Below are 21204 nucleotides of genomic sequence, written 5' to 3' on the forward strand. Positions count from 1 at the left end.
CATAGGAAGTAATGAAGAGATGCTGCTTGAGAGGGAGCATCCCAGGAGAACTCCAGGTCATTTGTTTGGAATAATTTATTGAAAGTTTGGCAACCTTCCTCAGCAGCCTTGCCCTGGCAGTCCAGGACAGCACGCTGCTCCTGTGCCCTCTGCTCCAGAGGAGCAGGGCAGGCCAGGAGACCCTGAGACATCAGGCACAAACCATCTCCTTGCTTGCAAATCACTTCCCACCGCTCCTGCACAGCAACCAGCTCATGACCCACCCTCCCTCCTCACCAAAAAAGGTCCTCAGTGCAGGTGAGAGTGACTGGTATGATCCTTTGTCCCACTGCACGTTGGATAAATCACTGAGCGCGGGCCTTACTCCTGCCCAAAGGCAGGTGCCACAGGAGCATTCCAGGAAGGATATGCAATGCAGGAGTTATATTCCCATCCATCCCGCCCTCACATCATCCATCCAAGCTGCAGGAGTGTGCTGGCTTGCCTGGGAGGCAGTGCTGTGCTGCTCTCCCCTTGCCTTACAGTTTCCACACCTTCCTATGAAAACCTTCCACACACAATACAGAACTTCTGTTTTTAAAGCCCCGTGCAACCGCTTCCCAGTGGATTAATTCCTCATGGACCAAGCTCTGCATTGCCGCATGGCCCTGTAACCCTTTTAAACTGCTTTAAACCTGTGAAATGACCCTGGATCTCCCTGTCACATGCTGCCCTCACACAGGACATTCATTCCCTGGGCACAGACACATGTCAGGGACAGGGTGCAGCAGGGGCACTGCTGTGCTGCTGCATTGTTTTCTCCCCTTCAGGTGGGGAATGGCTAGAACAGCTAAATATATCTTTTATCAGCTGTTCTAATGTATATCACAGGCTAGATTTGAACAAAAGGTGGTGGTGGGGGTGGGTAAGAGTGGTCAAGAGCCCCAGCAGCAAAAGCAACACCCTCTCCCTGACCCACCAAGCACACATATCTCTCTCCCTCTCATACATTTACCTCAGCTGACAGAATTGTTCTCTTTAAAAATAGGACTGTTTTAGAGCTTTTGCTGTGATAAGTTACAACTCTTTCCAAGTTCTCTCATGGAAAAAAATAAATCTTAAAAACACAGCTGAAAGGTTTGGTGGTGACCCAGCAAAGCCAGGGAAAAAAAAAAATAAAGAGGAAAAAGCCCCACCACTGCAAAACCACACATTCTCCTTGCAGACCTTTCATCAAGGCCCTAGACACACTTACAAACTTAAATTAAACTGTCTACACCTGCATGGACAGAAAGTTGCTACTTACATGGGGCTCTGGTTAACTGAGCAAAAATGGGACAGAAGAATAAAGTGCCCTGTTGATGGAGAAACCTCCCTCTGCCTACCTTTTCCCCCCAGTCCACCAGATGCAAAAATCTCATGTTGCAGCAGTCTGCAGCTTTTTGTGTGCAGATCAGATGGCAGGAAAGATGCCTCCACAGACCTGCCAGGGGCTGCTGAGGTGGCTGAGTGAGAGGGACAGCACAAGCCTGGGGGATGCACCAAACCCAGCCAGGCCACTCAGAGCTCACACAGCTTTTGGAGACTGACCCACACATGTGACTCCTACAGCAGGGTAGGGGCTGTCCCCAGCACTCTGGTAATGAATAGCAGCCTCAGTAATTCAGATTTTTGACTAGAAAGATCATCTTGATGATGTTCATCCTAAGCCATGTAAGGAATGGGCTGTCAAGCCATCTGCTAGTAGTTTGCTGTGGCAATATCTGAGGAGGTCTGAGACACCAAGTGAGAGGAATAGGGCAAAATTATGTTTAAAAAGAAGTGGAAATGAACACCATCTTTTTAACTGTAATTCTCAGGGAGGTACAGGGACAACGTATTTAAAAGTAGTAAAAAGAATGCAAGAAAAAAAACCCCACAACTTTTTTGTTTGTTTGAACAAAGCCAAAGCAGACCTACCTATCTCCCCTGCAACAAGACTGAAAACCTTGTGGGAAGGGATAAGCAGCAGGCATCATATATTCTTGACTTTACCAAGGTTTGTGGAGTAGGCTCCTGAGGTATTCTTGGGCAAGCTAAGGAAACAATCCAAATGAAAACATGGATGAACAGCACAAAATCAGCAGATAAGCTATATGCACAGAATTACTGTTAACAGTTGATAGTCAAAAGCAGTTCCTCCTTTGCTTTCCCATGCCTAGCACACCTTCATCTCCTTTCCATATCCCCTAAGCACAAGCCAGGTGCAGCCTTTCCCCTTGGTGGGAAAACTCGCCTGCCTCCTCTCCTTCATCCACCTACCCCTCCATGAAACTTGTAGGAGTTTAATATCCTGGGAGCATCTGCTTCTCTGTCAAACAGACTGAAACTGGCCCATGAGTTGAAGCTTTACCGAGACAGGGCTCAGACAGACAGCAGGATCTTCCGCAAACTGGTGCAGAAAGCTGTTCAACACCCCCATGCAAACGGGGCTTCAGTTAGATAGGAAAAGTCAACAGCCTGAACTCAGAGGGGAGACACAACTCGCTAGACAGCAAAGCTGCAGGAGAGGAGCCTGACGATCACGAGCCAAGCACAAACGGTGCCGCGCCATCACACGCACACAGAGAAAACCAAACATCCAACTGGGATGTGTAAACGGGGCATAACCCACAAGGCAGGGGGGAAACCTCTGCAGAGAGCCCCACGTGCAGCTCTGAGCACTCACGCTGTGGGAGAGGCAGACAGGGTCAAGGCAGCAAAGGGAAAAGCTGCACGGGGTCCAGAAAACATCCTGCAGGGAAAGACTGAGCAAGCTGGAACCAGCCAGCCCAGACAGAGGTGGCTGAACAGGGAAGCAGGAGCAGCAGTCTTCAGATGTGTGCAAAAACTGCATTTTCAAGGGGCTGAAGTACCTATCCTGTTCTTCAGGATATAGTCAGGCAGCTTTCCTAATTGCAGAGAAAGTGAAAGAACACATCATCTGGTGGGGCTATGGTGTCTCCTAATCTCTCTGTGGTCACAGGAAGCAGGTTCATAAATGTCTGCTGTGGTTTCTATAAAGCTACTTTGGTCTGAGGATAGTGCTCAAAGTGTTGCCCTGATACCTGAACCTTACTCCCTGGGACCACATCCCATTTTGCACAATTAGGGGTTGAGTATCCCTTGGCTTACAGGGACTGGATAGAAATCTCCTTTCTTCTATGCCAGCCTCTCTTCAGGTAGCAGAGCTTCTCAGCCTTGAAAAGGTGAGCCCGAGCTGGATTCCAGAGTATAGAGGAGCTGCCCCACAAACACACACATGGCTTTTTTATTACATGGGACCACCTGGATGTGCCTAATACCAGGTCCCAGCTGTGCAGCTTCCTGACCCACAGACAGCCCAGGTACCAGGGGCTGGATGCTGTCTTCTACAGCAGAAAGCAAAGGAAGGAGCTGGAAAGTTTGTTCACTCATGTCTGAGATGGTTTGGTGTCCACAACTTTCTCCTGGGATCCAAGACTCCATGTGAGTCTTTTACTGGGTCAACAGAAATTGGCTTTTTGTGGATGGCTGCAATTCCTCTGCTCTGGACCTTCTTCAGACCCAGCCAGCCTTTCTCATTCCTCATGTTCCTGTGACAGATTTTGTGATGAAGACCCATTTTATTTTGGAGATGATGATTTTTGGGCACAGGCACTCTCAGAATGTGAAAACAGCAGTGTCCAAGAGCTTGCCAGCAAAGGGTGGGCAAAGGCAAGGGTGATGACCTAAATGGGACACCCATATTCCATTTCCAGCTCTACCACTGGTTTTTAGCCTGGATACCACATAGATTTTGTCAAGATGGCCAAAAATAGTAGAAATGTGGTACTTCTGTGAGACAGTGCAGAAAGAGCTGTTTTTTCCTCTAATTCCTGCAGAGGAATAACACCACTTCCATCCACAGTAGGAGATACACACTGCAAGGACCCCAAATATACCACAATGAGCAGAGTGGGAAATGGGTGAGTACCTAACCTAAAAGCCAGGAACACTTGTTATGAAAACCCTATTTGCTTAGTAATTCCAAAGCTGCTTCATTCCATCAAAAGCAAACACACAATTTCAAGGATTTATTGCAAGAGCTACTACAAAACAATAAAAAAGCCCCTCTGCAAGTACAGTCCTTCTCAGCTGTCCAGCTCTGCTGCTCCAAGTTACATCTGCCTCTACAGACCAGCTAAGTTTTCTTGACCTCTCCATCCCCTTCCAGTTCCATCAGCTGGCTTCCTGTGATGTTGCCCTTCTTGCTTTTCCTGAATTTGCAGTAACAGCAGAAGACAGCAAGGGCCAGGAGAAGGATCAGAACCAGTGGTAAGTATAAGATGAAGTTCAGCAGTGATGGGGATGAGCAGATCCTGGACAAAACAGTTGACTCTGAAGGAAAAGAGAAAGAAAAAATGAGCCCCCAAGCTAGTTTGAGTTTCTCTCTCCTACTGTTTCTCTAAGTTCTATTTTCTTAACACTTTTCCCTCAATCTTCAACAGCTACCAATTTTTAAGAATTCATACAGGCTATCTGAGGAGAAGGGGGAGAGAAACCAGGTAATTTGCCTCAATTTCTTGTCTGGGGAGGTCAGATAAGGTCTTGGCTTGTTCATCTGAAATATCCCAACAGAAACTGCACAGTTCTTTAGCTAACCCATTCCAGACTGGGCTCAGTAAGGAAAAGCAACACACCTTTCACCCCTCTGGGTTCCTGCCTGACACCAGGGATGGCAGGGTGAGGTAGAAGTCTGTCAGAGGCTGCACCATTGAGCAAGAAAGGACAAGAGGAAAGCAAAGGAAACCAGATCAAGAGGTCCCTGTCCCCACCAGACACCTGCCCCTCCTCATTACTGCTGATCTGCTATGGTATCTCATCCACACTGAGCCGCAGGCAGCTGTGAGCACCATCCTCATCCCTGGAAGCTCCTGCAGAACAGCTCCCCAGCTGAGGTGGAGGCTGCTAGGTACTTCAAAGATAACTGCATCACTGGAGGAACAGACATGCACACACATGGCCACCCCTCCGAAAAGAAAAAAAAATATTAGAAAGAGAGGGAGAAGGAAAAACAACCCAGCTAATCTTTTGCCTTTTCTGAAAACCATGAAAACCACTTGGCAAAAACACTTATTCAAAAATTGGAGGAGAATTTACTAGCAGTTACTGAGCAATCTTAGCAATAGTTACTCCATCAGTAATGGGTAACAAGAGACAAAGGGAGCTGATGAAGGAGAAATCTGAGTGCTAGAGGGAGCCGTGATGGACAACAGCAGTAACACAACAGCAGGGGGGATGAAGTGTTGTCAGTCCCTCTCTGTGCAATTAAATCCAGATTAGCTCTGCTGTAGGTGCAAAGTCATGAGAGCAGGCTCCGTGCCTGGCTGTGGGAGTAGCAGGCACTGGGGAGGGCTCTGCAGGGTCACCCTTTCCATGCTGGTCAGCACCAGGGGTTGCTGCAGAAGCCATAACCCATGTAGGCACCCAGGCTGGCCTCAGGCATGGCGGCTCCACAGCTGAAGGCATGAGTATGACTGCAAGATCCTCTCAGCTGGATGCATCATGATTGATTTCACAGTTTATATTTTTTCCTCCACATGGGTCATCTGAGCCTCCTATTTTCCCAAAACAGCAACAATTCCTGCCTATTACCTTCCTAGAGACACTGTGTGCACCTGACTGAAACCTTTGCTTTTATTTATTTAAGCTTGTGCATGCAGAATCCAGTCCTACCTTTGCACCCAGCATGCACACCCAACTCACCCCAAAGAGAACAGAGGCTGTTTTTAGAGACCTCGCTGGAGACAGACTTGCCATGAAATTCCCACCAAGAATTTTTCCCCCAAAACATTTAAGGTTCTGGTCCCAGCATGGCTATGGGGAGACGAGCCATGCAGGGCGAGCAGCCGCTGGCACCCAGCAGAGTTACCTGGCGGGATGGTGGTGAGCTGGGTGTACCCCGAGCACGCAGAGGCTTGCAGAGCCCAGTCCTTCCCCTCGCTCTGCTGCTGCCATTGCTGCAGCTGGCAGTAATACGCCCCGGCATCTCCCCTCTCCACACTGCTCAGCGTCAGGCTGAAGTCGCCAGCGGAGGGGCGGCGGAGGTACAGCCTCCCTGCCAGGCGCTCCTGGGGGTACTCCATGGTGCCATCGTAGCGGAGGGTCAGCAGGGCACTGGCACGGCCACTGCTCTTCGCCTGGAACCAGGTGGCCGAGAGCAGCGTGCCGGGCAGCTGGGCACCCCGCAGCCGGCAGGGCAGCGCCACCTCCTCGCCCTCCCTCGCAGAGAGGCTGTGGTTGGTTCTCTCCATCTGCAGCCCGTGCTCTGGGGTAGGGTGCAAGCAGAAAGAGATGTTGTGGTGTTGCACTGCCGGAGAAATACTTCTGCCTGCACCCACAGGCTGATAGAAACCTTCTGGAGCAAAGTGTGAGGAATTGGAGTGGCCTTTGTGGGAGCCTCTGCAGGACACCCACAGGCCCCTTGCTCCTGTGGCTCATTCTCCCTGGGGCATCGTGTCCCCACCTTCCCCATCATCTCTGCCCCCTGTGCTGTAATACTCCCTACCCCCTCCAAATAAGTGATCAAGGCATCCTTTGGACCAAAAGCTATTTAGGAAGCTGAAATTCTCTGATCCACTTTATTTAGGGCTGGAGTGAGGCTGAGAAAGGGAAGAACTGAGCCAGGGAGACCCACCATGCACCCCAGTGGTGCAGTGATTAAGGTGAGAGCAGCTGAACCTTCAGTTTTGTTTCTTAGCAGCAATGTGCTGCAGGGTAAGGAAATCCAAGTGTTTTCCTTCAGGATGCTCAGGAGTACCAGCAAAGGGCAGCTTCTCTATTACAGCACTGTACAACCAACCAAGTGCACCAGGTGTTGGAGGGAAAAGAAAAAGGCCACAATTCACTTTTGTTATGAAGCATTTGACTACATCTACCAGTAGCAAAAATAGCAGCTTGGTTGGTTTGGGAGGATGTGGTAAATCTTCCTAATTTCCCTTTGAGAGGCACTGACAACTCCTGCATCCCTAAGCCTCAGATCCAATGCAGGAGCTGCTGCTTTTCCTAAGCCCTGCCAGCTTAGGAGAGGCCTGGCAGGGGCCTGTCAAACATTGATCCAACCTTCTCCAGCAGTACCTGTACAAGGGATAACACCTGCTCACCTGGGGGTTTGAACTTCACCGTGGTCCTTCCTGATGCTCCCTCTCCGAGCTTGTACCAGCCATCCACCAGCCAGAGCCATTCCTCCACCACACAGTAGTACCTGCCCTCGTCCCTGAAGTCTGCAGACAGAATCTGCAGCTGGAATACGCTGCTGGACACCCTCTGGCTCAGGAACCGGGACTTTTGTTCAGGAGAGCTGAATTTAGACCCATATTCCAGTATGCTACTGTAGTTGGCCCTGATGATTTGCAAGGGGGTTGCATCTGCCAGAGGAGGGAGGCGGTACCAGGTAACAGCAAACTGCGAATTATTCTGGGCAAACACAATCCTGCACTCAATGGCTGTGTTGCTGCTGGCAATTTCCACAGAGCTGTCTTCCGTAGCAACCTGAAGCTTGCTTTCTAAAATGGAGAAACAAAACAATCATGCCAGATGCAGCTGCCAATACAGGGATACTGGCAAGAAGATGAATAAAGCTGTCCTGAGAGAAACACACTGAAAGAGGAGGGAGGACGAGGGTGCACAGAGAACAAAGACTCATTAAGGGATGCTGCAGCAGAGGAGTGGAGGAAGGAGGGAAAGAGCAAATCCACACACCCTTGTTTGAACAATGGCAGGGAATCACAGCTGGGTGTCACTGGGAAGAAGAGTAGCAGAGGAAGTGCCTTGGAGACCATGGAGCAGGAATGGGGGACTGAGGCAACCATTGTGTTGGAGCTTGGAGGCAAAGCCTCTGTCTGAAGCAAATGTGTCTGTCTACCACTGCTTCCATCAGCAGGCTCACACATATGTGACAAAACCCACCCACGCCTTTGGAGACTGTGAACAAGTGTCTTTTATCGCAGAGAAGACTACAGAGCCCATGTGGGTTTCACTAACAGTTGCCATCTCAGGTGTTTGCTGTGGTTATTAATCCAAAACCACGTGACAGAGTCCTGCACACCTCTGTGTTCACACCCAGTGATGGTTCAGAGCTGTGCAGTTGAGGAGAGTGGAACTGTGGTGCTGCCTGCGGCTCTGCCCCCCGGCAGCAGGCACTGCTGGTCCTGCTGTGTCTGTGCTGCTCCTGGTTTGAGGGACCCTCTTCCCACAGCACATCACCTGTTGTTGGAACCTCTCCTCCAGCAGTGAAAAGGCTGCAAATCCATATCTTTAAAGGTGTTCCAACTACCTGCATTTCTCCTCCACCCCCCCCTCCACTCTGAGACCCCACCTCTGTTAGATGAAGTCAGCAATCAGGGGAGGGAGTACACACAGGTATCCGCCCTTGGGTAGGCAGAAATAACTCAGGAGACACCATCACGGTTTTAAGGGACTGTAGCCTGAGTTTCCATTCTTAGCACTTTCCTTGCATATGAGCTGAGCAGCAGGACACCCTCTGCCACAGAGGCTGGGGACAACTGAGCTCCCTTAAGCTCAGCCCCTGGGTGCTGGTTTGGGGACAGGCAACAGAGGACACACTGAGATGGTCCCTCAGAATGTCCCAGACCCCCAGCCTTGGCCACAGGCTCAGGAGGGCACTCTCCTCCACAGCACCTTCCCAAGGGATGTGATGGCAGCAGGTTGTGGAGAGGGCTTTGGGACAGGAGGGAGCTGTGGCTTCTCCCACAGGGGCTGAGGGGGAAGAGGGACACTGCAGGGGAAAGCTTGCATATTTCCCCTTCCTTCAAGCATTTCTTCTCAAAACTCAAGCAATCCACTTCAGAGGCCTTCGCTGCCTCTCTTGAGACTGGTCAAAGCAAAATATCCCAGCCAATGGCTCTCTACATCCCTGTAAGGCCTCTGCCTCTATGTCAAATCTGCCAACAAAATCTCCGTGCTTATGCTGTTTTTTGTACCCCATTGCTCTTCCTCCTTTGTCAACCACATTTTCACCAAAAGGTTGACAGTTCCCTCCTCAGAGGGACTTGCACAAGACCCAGTATCCACTTATTGCCTCACTTCAGTGGTTTGGATTTCCACAGCAACACTCACGAGGATGTCTGGGAGGCGGATGCTTCCAAGGGATCAAAGTGCTGACCTGCATTTCACAGTGCACATTTGCTGCTCTGAAGAAACAGGTATGGGCAAAAAGCAGAAGAGAAGGGACAGCAGTCACCCTAATTAGGACGCTGTGCAAATTCATCAGATCCACCACAAAAATCACACAGACTTGAGCACACCTGGGAACTAGATGGAAGTTGATGTCTTAAACTGCAGTATGTAAAACCATACCCATCCCAGAGCTGGCTCTATAGAAGCACAAATCTTCGGAGGGGCACACTGGAGGTACTCAAAAGCCATCTGGAGATGGCTCTGAGCAGCCTGCTCTAGGTGGCCCTGCTTGCACAGGGAGTTGGACCAGGTGACTTCCAGAGGCCCCTGCCAATCTCCACCATCCTATGTTTCTGTGACAGGTGAACTGATCACACTGGAAAAAATAAGACACTTAATTCTTAACTTCATCTGCTCCGTACCGAGGATACCACTCAGCCAGTCAGTGAACTGCCAGGGGACGAGGGGCAGGTAGGGTCTTGCTTGAGCATGGCCTGGCCTGACATGTGCTGGGGCAGAAAATGCTCCAGAGAAGGAAAAGCTACTGGAGTGCAGAGAGGAGGCACAGGAACCACTGCTTTGAGCACTTCATTTTGATGAGTAGAATTGCGGTTACACTCTCAGAGATCACCTCAAGAGGAAGCAGAGCACTTGCTGCAAAGCCCCTTTGTTTTAGCTCCAGATCTCCTCTCTCTGCTGCTAAAGATCAATTACCAAAAAGGCAGAGCAGCTGCCTGCCTCTGCCTTTCTCACATAAAGCCATGGTGCTGTTTTCCCTTTCATTTTCAATTTAATTAACCAAGCCAAGCATCTTGCTGCCCATGTCCCTGTGACCCGTGCCTGCTGATGCTTTGTTTTCTGCCTGGCCCAGTAGCAGTGGAGCAGGCAGAAGGGCATGGCCCATGTGGGCTGCTGGCCTGAGGGACACGAGGTGAAAAAACCCCTGCAGCTCACTCCAGTGTGAGGGAAGCCACAGCAGGCAGCTGCACTGATAGGTTCATGAAACAATAATGATGAGACCCCACCCAAGAAATTGGAAATGGAGAAGATCTGTCCTCCTTCCCCGCCTGTTATAATCTTTCATGGGTGTCCCCCCCATCTGAAGATGATCCATAGACCACAGCAGCATGTGAACTCCTAAAGTACCGACTGACATCAAGTAGTAAACAAAGTGCTGAAGCAAAAAGTCAAGAACTCCAGTATCTCAGCAGGCTTCAGCTATGAGGTTCTACATGAGAAGAAGCAGGCTGGTGATTTTCATGATTTGCAGCTTCATTTTCTGCAGCTTCGCCTCACCCTATTGCTTCCTGAGTCATCTCCCTCCCCAGACTTCTCTACCTTCCCAAACATCCTTCACTGGCTCGTGCTGCCTTTCTGAGAAAGATGGCACTAGAGCCAGCAGCAACCTCCCCCTGTGCATCACCCTCTCCCAGCTCCCACCCTCTTTACAGTGTCTCAGTATCCAACAACAGCTGCAATACGTTTGGAGCCAAATGTTGTAGTCTCTTGCTGCTACCATCTCCTCTGTGTAGATGCTCTGCAGTTACACCTGCTCATCCTAATGCCATTTACACTAGAGATGTGTGCTCAGAGATGCTGATTATCGTCACCCCTCGCTTCAGTGCTACCCTGCCCCAGCTGGCTGGAGCTCAGGTGTCACACAGAGCATCCCAGCAGTCAGCTCCACAGGGGTGAGGAAAGAGTAGCAGTGAAACAGGAGAGAGCACCAGAGCAAAGGGCCCAGACAGGGAAGGAAATATATTCACTTACGGCACAGCAAACCCATCAGTTAAAAAACATGAAAAATGCATAATTTCAGTTCACTGGGTTGTGATTCCAAAAATCCAAGGATTTTAGAGGAAGGAGCACTTGATGCATGAAAAAAAGAGCGAGAACTCTCCTTGGCTGGCAGAACAGACACGAGGGCAAAAAAAAATAAACCAACCCATATTCTCACACCTGCCTCCACAGGCTCAGAGGCTTTGACCAGGACAAACCTTGCAGTCCCTGCAGCAGCCCCAGCTGTGAGCAGGGCACACTGACACCCTGGTGCTGCCAGGGGCAGGAAGCAGGATGGCCGGGGGGCTGAGGTCTGTTTGCAACATCTCTCTTCCATAAGAGGACGAGGCTCCCATCGGGATGCTGGCAGGAGGGATGACAGCGCAGACCCTGCCTGCAGGGGTGGCCATAAAAGGGAACCCTGGGCAGGGCAGCCCACCCGTGCCTGGCAGGAGATACCTCCCCACGGAGTCCCTGGCACCCCGACGCTCAGTGCTGGCTCCCAGCCCGGCAGAGAGCCCTGGTGCTTTCTCAGAAAAACCTTGACTATTCTGGTCAGGAAACACAGCCATATCCCAGCATCAGCTTCAGGGGCTGGTCTCTCTCTGCCTCCCAGAGCCCACATCATGGGGTGCACCTTGCACCCCTAACATTCAGCTGGGCTTCTTGGGGGGCACTCCTTCTTTCCAGAAACCAGGCTTAAAATCCTAGTGGCAAGGCTGATCCCTGTATGCTTGGCATGATCTGCAAACAAATAGGTATTGCCACTTGCCAACACCAAATTTGCCTGCAAGGTTTTGTCAGGTGCTGAGGAAGCAACAGAACAGGCAGCACCATCTCCTTCAGCCCTGGGAGATGACCCTGCTGGGCATACCCCAGACATCAGTGGCCCTGGTTGCCCTGGGTCATGTTTGATGGATTTAAAGTTGCAGGAGAGACCTCTGCTGAAGGCTCTGCTCACCTGGCAGCACCACCTTTATCCCCACGACATTGGACCTGGTGCTGGCTGCTGGCTGCCCCAGGGGCAGGGTGTTCCTCCTCCAGACCTCCACCTCACACTGGTATGTCCCCCCATCGGCAGGCAAGGCACTGTGGATGTGCAGCCTGAAGGAGGTGTCAGCCTTCGACAGCTGGGCTTTCCCCTGGAAGTGTGGCTGCGCAGTCCCCCAGACCACAGTGCCGCTGGGAACGACCCGGACCAGCTCGTGGAAGGGACCGGCGGGGCTGGGCTGGAAAAGCCACCGCACAGACGCTGGCACCTTCTCCAGGGTGTAGCCGGCGTTCACTTGGCAGAAGAGTTCAAAACTCTGCCCGTATCTGATGGTGGCAATTCGGCTCCTCAGCGTGGCATGCAGACCGAGACCTGCTCGGGAGGAGAGAGCCCTTGGTGTCGGGACAGAAGTCCTGCCCTGTGCCACCTCACTGCCACCCTTCTCACACAGCCCTGTCACCACTGCCCCAGGCACTGCAGGGCCGTGGCACCAGCAGTGCTGCTGCTCCTCTGCCACTGCCACTCTCCACTTAGTTGCACTGTGCTCTGCCAGCCCCATGCAGCCCCTGGCCCTCTCCTATCTCACACTTCCCCACCCCCAGTTTCCCAGAAAACCCTCAGTACCCTCTCATCCAAGTTCCCCTGTGCCACACCAGAGGAGCCAGGGATCCTCCGCTGATGCTGCTGTCCTGTTTGCTGCTTCCCTCCACCCTCCACAAAAGCTGAACAATTCCTGTGGCCTGACTGGTGCTCTCAGGCACCCAGCCCAGCAACAAGAAAGTAAAACCACATTAAATGACAGCCAAAAGCTGCCTCTCCATAAAGGCAGCCAAGAAGAAAGGATGTGGGCACTGCACACCGTGGAGATTAGCAGCTCTGCACTCAGACAAGAGGGCAGGAGAAGCAGTCAGAGGCCAGCACACCAGGATTGTATCTCTGACAAACACCACCAGACAACTCAGCAAGTAGCTTTGTTGAACTTAATTACTGCGAGTAATTGTGCTTCTAGAACAGTTATTTTGTATTTCAGCTTAAGGCAACAGAAAGACCTGCCGAGCAAGATAGTGCCCGTCAGGTCTCTCAGCATTTCAGCTGTTGTCTCCCACTGGTCTCTCCCAAAACATCCCATGGATGACTCTAGCATCCTGCTAGAAATGGGGAAGCCATGCAGGGCCAAGTGATCAGCCCTAGGTCACCCTGCAGCAACAGCAGAGCTCAGTGCACAGCAGGCCCATGTCCTACTGAGATGCATCCACCCACTCCTCCATCACTGCCTCCAGCCCAGAAATACGGGTGGCTGAACTTACCCATGGAGCTGACCATCACTGCTGCCTCCCCCTTCTCTGTCCAGTTCCAGCCTCGGGGCCACTGCGTTGCTTCACACCTGTACTGCCCACCATCATCCTCGTCCAGCGTGCTGGGGATCACCAGGGTGAAAGTGCCAGAGGTGTCCTTCTCCAGCCGAAGGCTCCCCCGAGTCTGGCCATCCTGGTAGGCACTGCCCAGGCTCAGGGTGCCGTCCTGCTCCATGGCGGCCACCAGCACCCTGTGCCCTGGGTGCTGCGGTAGCAGGTGCCACCACTGCACGGACACGGGGCCGGTGGCTCCCTGCACCTCACAGTGGAGGATCAGGGAGTCTCCCACTGTGATCCGTGGGGTGCTGGTGGACACAGACAGGCGCATGTGGCTCTCTGCAAACAACAGCTACCACGTTGGGGGGGGATGTGGTGCTCCTTAGGAAAAGCCAGAGGTACTGCAGCATTAAATGGAACTGCTGGATAAGTCTTGACATTGGGAAAGGAAAGGAGTTGGGGAATTGTCTGAAATTTTCAACCGGCCTTTTCCTGTAAGTTTGGAGAAGGCTTTGTGGCTGTGGTTTTTTGTCTTGGTTTGGGTTTTTTCTGTTCAATGTCTTTCTTGGGACATTGATATATAAAGAATTAGTTAAGAAACAGAGTCCCAGCTACATCAGAACAACCATTATCTAGCTATGACAAGGAAACCAAGAGCCTCCTACAAACTTTTCTTAGAGTGGTTTCTCACAAATTATCCGTCCAAGGCAGGGAGAGTACCCTGATGGAAGTGGCAATGATCCTCCTCCCGAGACATACCTGCTCTGCTGGGTTTTCCTGTGATTTTCAGACGTAGCAACAGATGTTGCCCACAGTTTTCAGCGTCAAAGACACAGGAGGACTCAGACTCCTCAGAATTCTACCTAAGTTTTGCCCCAAAACTTACTGTGAAGAGACTGAGCTAAAGGTTTACACTTCGTTGACAGCTACTGTGTCTGTCAGGCTAATACTTGCTAAAGCAAATGCTTTTCCCATTTTGTATCAAAAACTTTGGCATATTTGCACTCTTGCTGCCCCTGTCAAGATCAGGGCAGACCTAAAGCATTCCCCACTCAAGGATCCTGCAGACAGTACCCAGAAGAGCAGCTGTTAGGATTTACTCACCTACTGGCTTCACGTTGACTTGTATGCCTGATGACACATTGGTCTGGATGCTGTATGAGTCTCCAGGAGTCTTCATTTCCGACACAGAGCACTGGTAAGTACCCTTGTCCTTCAGCCCCACCTCAGAGATGGTGAGGACATAAACTGTATTGCTCTGCTTGAATCCTCGGAGCTGCCCCAGCTTGGCTCTCTCCTTGTATTCTTCCTCCCAAATAAATACCCCATGGTGGTCAACCATGGCCACTTCCACACTGTTGAGGAGCCAAAGTACTTTAAAGTGCCTGCTGCTGCTCTTTGGGGCTCCCACCACACAATTTAGCTGCAAGGTGTCCCCTTCAGAAAGGGAGCGTTCAGCAGCAGCGATGTCCACGGAGAGGTCTCTGCCTGTGGGCAATCAAAAACAAGGAGGGTGATGGGTGGCCCTGCTTCCTTCCTCCCTGGCAGCACCAGCAGCCTTTCAGAGGGCAACAGGAGGGAATTCTCTGTTGAAACGTTTTCTTTCATGAGAAAAGTGATCAGGATGGAAAACTTTGCCCCTGAGGAGAGGGTTGCCAGCTCCAGGCACTAAGCAGCAGTCACAGGTGGAGGAAGTGCCAGAGCCCTGGGGAGCTGGGTTCCCCCCTTAAGAACAGCTAAACCCAACAGAGCAGAGCATTCACTGGGACAGCCTTGGGCCACATCCACCCCCTGCTCAGCTCAGGCATCTGAACTGAGGGCTGCCCTAACTCAGAGGCATCAGCTTTTGCAGGTGCTGCTCTGGAGCTCCTGGAGCTGTTTTACCTCATGGAACACCTACCCTGTAAGACAAAAAGGGGCACAAAGGGGTTTTATCACAGTGGTGGTTTTAACTCTGCTGCTTGTGGTGGAAAAAGGTGCATGAAGGGCTGGCTTGTCTGAGTCTGCTGTGGCTGGTCCTGCGTGCTGCAGCTCCCAGTGGCTCCTGTGGCAAGAGATGCTCTCCAAGCTGGAGAGGATTTGGGTTAAGTTCCTACAGAAAGCAGAAATGTCAAGACTTGTCACAGCATGGGGAGGTAGGAAGGAAGCAAGATGAGGTGGATCCTGCCCCCCATACCAGTTAGCAGTAGGTGCTGAGCAAAGAGGGCAGTGACAGGGGGAACCTAAAGTCATCTTCCCCTTGGCAGACCCTCTTGGACAGTCAGCTGTGTCTGAGGTAAGGACCCCATCTCTGCATCCCATGACACCATTCACCTCCCTCGCTGGGCAGTCAAAGCCCCCGGTTCCTGGCATCAGCCTGGCTGGACAGTGGCTGCAAGCAGGAGACACTCTGGGTACCCCAAAACCCTGTGCCATGACCCCACAAAGCACCGGCATGGCCAAAAACCTGGAGGTAGGACTGAGCCCCGATTCCCTGGCTCATACCACTCTGTCTCCCTGGGTCACTGTGGTGCCCCCTGAGTCTCGAAACAAGGGAAAGGTTACATGCTTTGGAAGTAAAACAGAGCAGCTCCCAGACCACAACTGGAAGGTCTAAAATAGTTTATTGAAAGCAGAGTACCCTGTGAATTTAAACACTGGTTCATAAACAGTTTGCAAACAGGAATCCCAGCTGCTGCAGATATGTGTGGCATTCCTAAATATTTGCTGGAGAGTTTATAGAAACCAATGGAGCAGTTAGCCATGGTCAGAGTGGTCACTGGCTCTCGGTGTGATGGGGTGCTCAGCCCTGCAGCCTGGGCTCCGCCACTGGGTGCTGGAGGAAGAAACCAGCCCTGCAGATTTGAGGGCTTGCACGCCCACTGCTGTCCCTCCATGGCAGTACCAGCAGCCCCAATACTGCCACCATAATGCCCTCTCACCACCATCACTCCCTTCTACCTTTAACAGTTACCACAGGGCAAATTCCAAATTCTGACAAGGTTTCTCTATTTCTAAACCATCCCGAGGCACTGATGCCTGAAGCCACATACTTCCAATCATGACAAGCCCTCTCCAACAAGTGGATGCAAGGAAGTGCACTGACTGCCATTGCTCCCCAAGCAGCAGCAGGCTTGGAAAGCCTTTGCTGCAAACAGTGCACAATGAGGGGAATAAAGCTCTGCCAGTCAGACAGGTTCCAGGAAACAGATTCTGACAAGAGAACACACTTCACTCCCCCTCCTCCTGATACCTTGCTCCCCTGAGCCACATAGGGAGTGCATAGTTCTCACCCATCTGTTTCTTTGGTTTCCTGCTCTGACTCACCAGCCTCCCACGAGACATCAGTTCCCCTTACTGCCCCAGCTCTGCTCTGTAGCCTCCTCCACCCGCCCTGAGGTGTGGGGACAGGGTACACCACCTCCACAGGCAGGCTCTCAGTGGGAGACTTGCTCCCATTTCACTGCACACTATGTTAAAGGACACCAGCTAGCCACAGCGTTGTCTTGGCTGCTTCGAGGTAAAGCGTACCTCGAAGTACGGGGGGAAGAGCAGAGGGAAGTTTGGGGGAAGAGCAGAGGGAGGGACCACAGCCAGCAAAGGCTTGTGGCAGGAGGGATGGCAGGCAGGGTGCTCAGAGGAATGGCCTGATAAACAGCAGCACCAGTTGCTCTGGTAACGAGCGGGGTGGTGGCAGCAGGGACAGACAAGCCACCCCCAACAAGAGCCACGCAGCAGCACATGCAGTCCACCCCCGTGTCGCTCCGTGCCTGTGGCTGAGGCACAGTGACAAGCAGCTGACTGGGGTGCACTTTATTAAGGCCACGAGAGCCTCGAGGCAGTGTAACAACACTGTTTGCCAAACACTGGAGTTTAGCACTGCCAAGGAGCCAGGCTGCTGCAGGCACACACTGCACCCTCTGCTAACACCTCGCATGGTCTGTGAGGTTGGGCTTGCTGCTGGCATTGGAGATTTGGCTGCATGAACAGCCAAAGCATGAAGCACCAAGAGCTCGTAAGTCAGGGACTGCCATGGCTCTGAGCCCAGGCCAGCCCACCCCCTCAGTGCCCAGCGTGTCCCTGGGCTGCAGCAGAGGCAGGTGAAGGGGCACTGAAATCTGCTGTTGTAGAGCCTTGAACGCACAAGGGAGTTGGAGCCGACATGTGAGTTTGCAAGGCCTTACCCTGGCTCACAACTGCCAGTGAAGTCCTCTCTGTTTGCTTGCGGGAGATGTCCTTCCACGTCTCATCAGGATCCTCAATCCACTCAGCTGCCTCGCAGTACAGCAGCCCCTGGTCGGATGGCTCCACTCCCCTGATAAAGAGCTTGTACGTGGTGTTCCCAACCTTGTTCAGCCCCACACTGCCCTCCAGAAACCTCTGCTCATAAGAGGGACCTGGCTTCAGGATGAAGTCCTTGGAGAGGGTGAGGACCTCCTTGGCGCGGTGGTCTCCTGCTCCCTGAAGAAGGAACCAGCCAACTGAGAGATGGGTGTGCTGGTCAGTGGACGTGGACACCTCACAGGTGAGCTCCACCGCATCCCCTTCGGAGAGGGTGAGGGCCTGAGGAGCCATGGAAGCCAGGAGGGTGTCTGCAATCACTGAGCATGGGGGAGAAACAGAAAACCATGGAATATCCTGATTTGAAAGGGACCCACAAGAGTCACTGGGTCCAGCTCCTGTCCCTGCATAGGACAACTCCCAAGAAACTGCAACCAGGGCCTAAGGGATCCAACAGCATAGGAGAAATACCTTCTGTAGCTGACTGACAAGGCTTCCAGCCGCTTATGTTGAGGTGTGAAGTGACTAAAACCTCAGCAAACACGAAAACAGAGAATCTCTTTGCAGTGCCATCTTCAGTCAAACTACAGCCAGTATTAATTAAGCAATGCCAAGGAGATTAAAATCCATCCCCCCGCTATCCCAAATGTAGACTGGTGCAACACCGAGATACAGGAGAAAACAGGGCTGAACACCAAGTGGAAGTACCATACCACCGTGTAGACTTGGTGGGCTCACAGTAGGGCCTTTCCCTCTGTCTCTCCACCCCATTGCCTTCCCTCCCCAGCGGTCTGCAAGAGCTGCTACCTCCTTCCATCTGTGAGTATCCCACTTGGGACAATTCCCAAACCCTGACCTGAGAAGACAACAACAGTTAATGCGCAGAGCCTGGAAACTCCTGCCTTCCTAAGTGCTCAGCTCTGACATGCTGTGTCTGTGTCGGGAGCTGAAGTCAGGCCATGGGAGAGCAGAGGCCTCCTTTCCCTTCCCTTGCCCTGGCTGGGAGGCAATAACCAGAGAATATGCAAGGGGATATCTGGACATACCTACCTCAGCCCCATTAATTGCCCCTTTCCCCAGCTGTCCCTCTGACAGACGACCACTTCTGTAGAAACCTGCCCCACAGGGAGCACGGCTCTCATTCAGGACCCACCTGAGAGGCTGGTCTTGGCGCTGTAGCTGCCGAAGTACCTCTCGTCGGTGTTGGGCGTGTGGCACTCGTACTCGCCGGCGTCGCGCTCCTGCAGCTCGGTGATGTGCAGCAGGACGGCGTCCCCCTGCAGCCGCTCCACGAAGATGCCCCGGCTGCGCACACGCTGCGTGTAGATGGCGTAGGGGAAGGAGGGGTCCACGGTGCTGACGATCTGCACCTCCCGCTCGGGGGCCGAGGGCAGGTAGATGGACCACTGGAAGTTCTGCTCCGCCGGGCCCTGGTAGCCGCTCACCTTGCACCACAGGGTGACATGGGACCCCCTCACGCGGTAGAGAGGCCCCTTCTGGACAGTCACTGCCCGCTGGCTAGTGGTCAGACCTGTCAGCACACACGGTGTTTGTAGGGGTACAATCACAAGAACAAGTCGTGTAACAACAGAGCCCTGAGCTTTCTTGTCTCCTGCCACACTGGGGGTCACACGACAGAGACCAGAGCATCATGGCCAGAGGGCTGCCGAGCCCGTTCGTGCCTGAAGAGCCTCTCTCAACCAGCAGCAACCAGGCTGAGATCACTGGAGGAAGCTTGTGGTATGTTAAAATTAAGAGGGCTAAGTTCTCAGGTCCTGCACAAACTGGGGAGGAAGGGGAGCAGGGGTGCAGAGCTGATCACTGCCAGAGTAGGACATGCAACGCAGAAGCTGAGGGACATGGGACAGGGGAGGTCAGCAGCAGGCTGCCTGCTTCAGGATGCTCCATAGGCAGAAACGGAGGAGGACACAGGAGAGAGGGTCAGCAAGAGCTCCTCTGAAGGCAGGGGGCACCAGGAAGCATCAAGAGCCCCCCTCCATTTCTGCTTGCAGAGGGTCTGGGGATTGCCACCCACAGACCCTCCCCTTCTGCATAGCTCCCAGTGGTGACACTCGCTCTGTCTGGTGCTCGGCATGCACACCAAGCAGATTGCCCACAGGACACAGGCCTGAGTCAAAAAACCAACCGTGATGCCCAGGGAAGAGAGCTGGTGACAGCACTGCCTAGGAAACCTTCAGAAATTCCTTCCGAGTGGAAAGGGAGCAAGGTAACACCCTCCACACCCCAATCAGCCACTCAACGAGGATGTGCGCATCCCCTCACCAAAAACCCTCCTAGGCTTTGGGCTCTCGTTTTGGAGTGGAAACACAGTGCAAAAGGAGCACATGCTGATGCACCTCTTCCCATGGCCACTGAGCCAGAGCAGCACTGGCTGAGCCCCCTGTGCTCTGCTTTCCCCACAACACTTCCAAGAAAGCTCCAGCCACTGTGCAGGGCACTCACCCAGGAGGAAGAGAAAGAGGAAGGCAGCTGCCAGGCACCGTGCCAGGCCCATGGCAATCCGCTGTGCGTGGATCCTCTCCTCTCCCAGAGGGGTGGTGGTAGGTTCTGCCGGGCGATGGCGACAGCCGCCCCGCTACTTAGAAAGTTGCTGGGAGGAAACTGTCTGTCGGTGGTGGTTTCCTCTGCTTAGAATGGCAGAGAGAAGTTACGGAGCAGGGTGCAAAGTAACACCCTCTGGGAGGTGACAGCCAGCACCCTGTCCCCAGGCCAGCTGGGCAAGTGTGACGATGCCCAAAGCCCCTCTGCCACTGTGTCTGTGCCAGAAGCCCACCTGTGGGTGCCTACTGGCTGTGCCTTTGCTGTCCAACAGCAGCTCATGGGCTAAACCTCTGTATCACTCCTCCCACTTTATTGCATGGAGTAGCTTGCTCCCTGCTAACAGCAAGGAGGGGGCAAGGGGCTGGATTCCAGGGAGGGATGGAAGCAGATTTCTAGGGCTGAAGCTTCCTGCAGCTATTTATTTCCCATGGCTGCAGGCAGCAGCATGAGGCCTTAGGTACAGGCTGGGGTGGCCTGTAGTGCACCTTGAAGATGGCTGATCAAGCTCTGCCTCAGGGTGCAGTGGGGCATCCCAAGTGGGGTGTCTCTCCCACAGCACTCCCACCAGCCCATCCACTACATGGGTCAGGAGAATCGTAACAGCCACTCCAGCTGGCTTGTTGGTTCTTGAAGGATCACCACAGAATCTCCAGGAGTTGGCCAAGAACTCTATCCTGTATGCACATCCCGTGGGCAGGCACATGGATGTGGGAGATCCTGGCCCAGCACTCCTTGCAGGAACAATGAAATCACAGGGAGCTGCACTGGAAGGCCGAGGTCAGGAGGCTCCAGCACAGTCCCAGGGGCTCTGGCACATTCCCAGAGATAAGTGCTGTGGCTGCATTGCCTGGGACATGCTGCTGCTCCTGCTGGCAGGTGCCAGGGGTGTCCTGGGACATGGTGGAAGGCTGATAGGGGCATATCCTGGAGAGGCAAAACCCAGTCTCTGAGGCATGTAGCCAAAACACTAGAGATGGGCTCAGGGACATTCTCTGAAATTATTTGGGCTTTTTGGTTTGGGGTTTTTTTTTGGGGTGGGGTTGTTTTCTTTGTTTTGGGGTTGTCGGGCTTTTTTTCCCCAGGTGGCACAAGTATTTATCCCTG

At 52.7% G+C, this 21204-nt stretch overlaps 1 protein-coding gene across 2 annotated transcripts; it reads right to left on the minus strand.

Annotated features, from left to right (window-relative positions):
* Nucleotides 1-4037: 4037 nt before the first annotated feature.
* CD101 (CD101 molecule) lies at nucleotides 4038-20176 on the minus strand. 2 transcript variants are annotated; one of them, XM_042038086.1, is made up of 9 exons: nucleotides 20002-20176; nucleotides 18692-19069; nucleotides 17442-17858; nucleotides 14383-14766; nucleotides 13234-13617; nucleotides 11897-12298; nucleotides 7122-7523; nucleotides 5891-6286; nucleotides 4038-4356 (listed from the first exon to the last, which is right to left on the minus strand). In XM_042038086.1, the coding sequence occupies exons 1-9, from the start codon at nucleotides 20051-20053 to the stop codon at nucleotides 4160-4162; spliced, it is 3012 nt and encodes a 1003-aa protein (XP_041894020.1). In that variant the 5' UTR covers nucleotides 20054-20176; the 3' UTR covers nucleotides 4038-4159. The 2 variants fall into 2 exon arrangements, with proteins under 2 accessions (XP_041894020.1, XP_041894021.1); XM_042038087.1 differs by lacking the exon at nucleotides 5891-6286.
* Nucleotides 20177-21204: the final 1028 nt, after the last annotated feature.

Source organism: Corvus kubaryi, unplaced genomic scaffold (genome assembly GCF_017639235.1).
Source record: "Corvus kubaryi isolate FWS band 111438036 unplaced genomic scaffold, C.kubaryi_AGA036_p1.0 37391, whole genome shotgun sequence".
NCBI classification, from domain to species: domain Eukaryota; kingdom Metazoa; phylum Chordata; class Aves; order Passeriformes; family Corvidae; genus Corvus; species Corvus kubaryi.

Excerpts from the sequence above, each read along its gene's own strand:
- CD101 (XM_042038086.1), bottom strand. The coding sequence starts at position 20,053 with ATGGGCCTGGCACGGTGCCTGGCAGCTGCCTTCCTCTTTCTCTTCCTC. Across the intron at positions 6,287-7,121 it reads GGTGAAGTTCAAACCCCCAG|AGCACGGGCTGCAGATGGAG; the intron begins GTGAGCAGGTGT and ends ACCCTACCCCAG. Across the intron at positions 4,357-5,890 it reads GCTCACCACCATCCCGCCAG|AGTCAACTGTTTTGTCCAGG; the intron begins GTAACTCTGCTG and ends CTTTTCCTTCAG.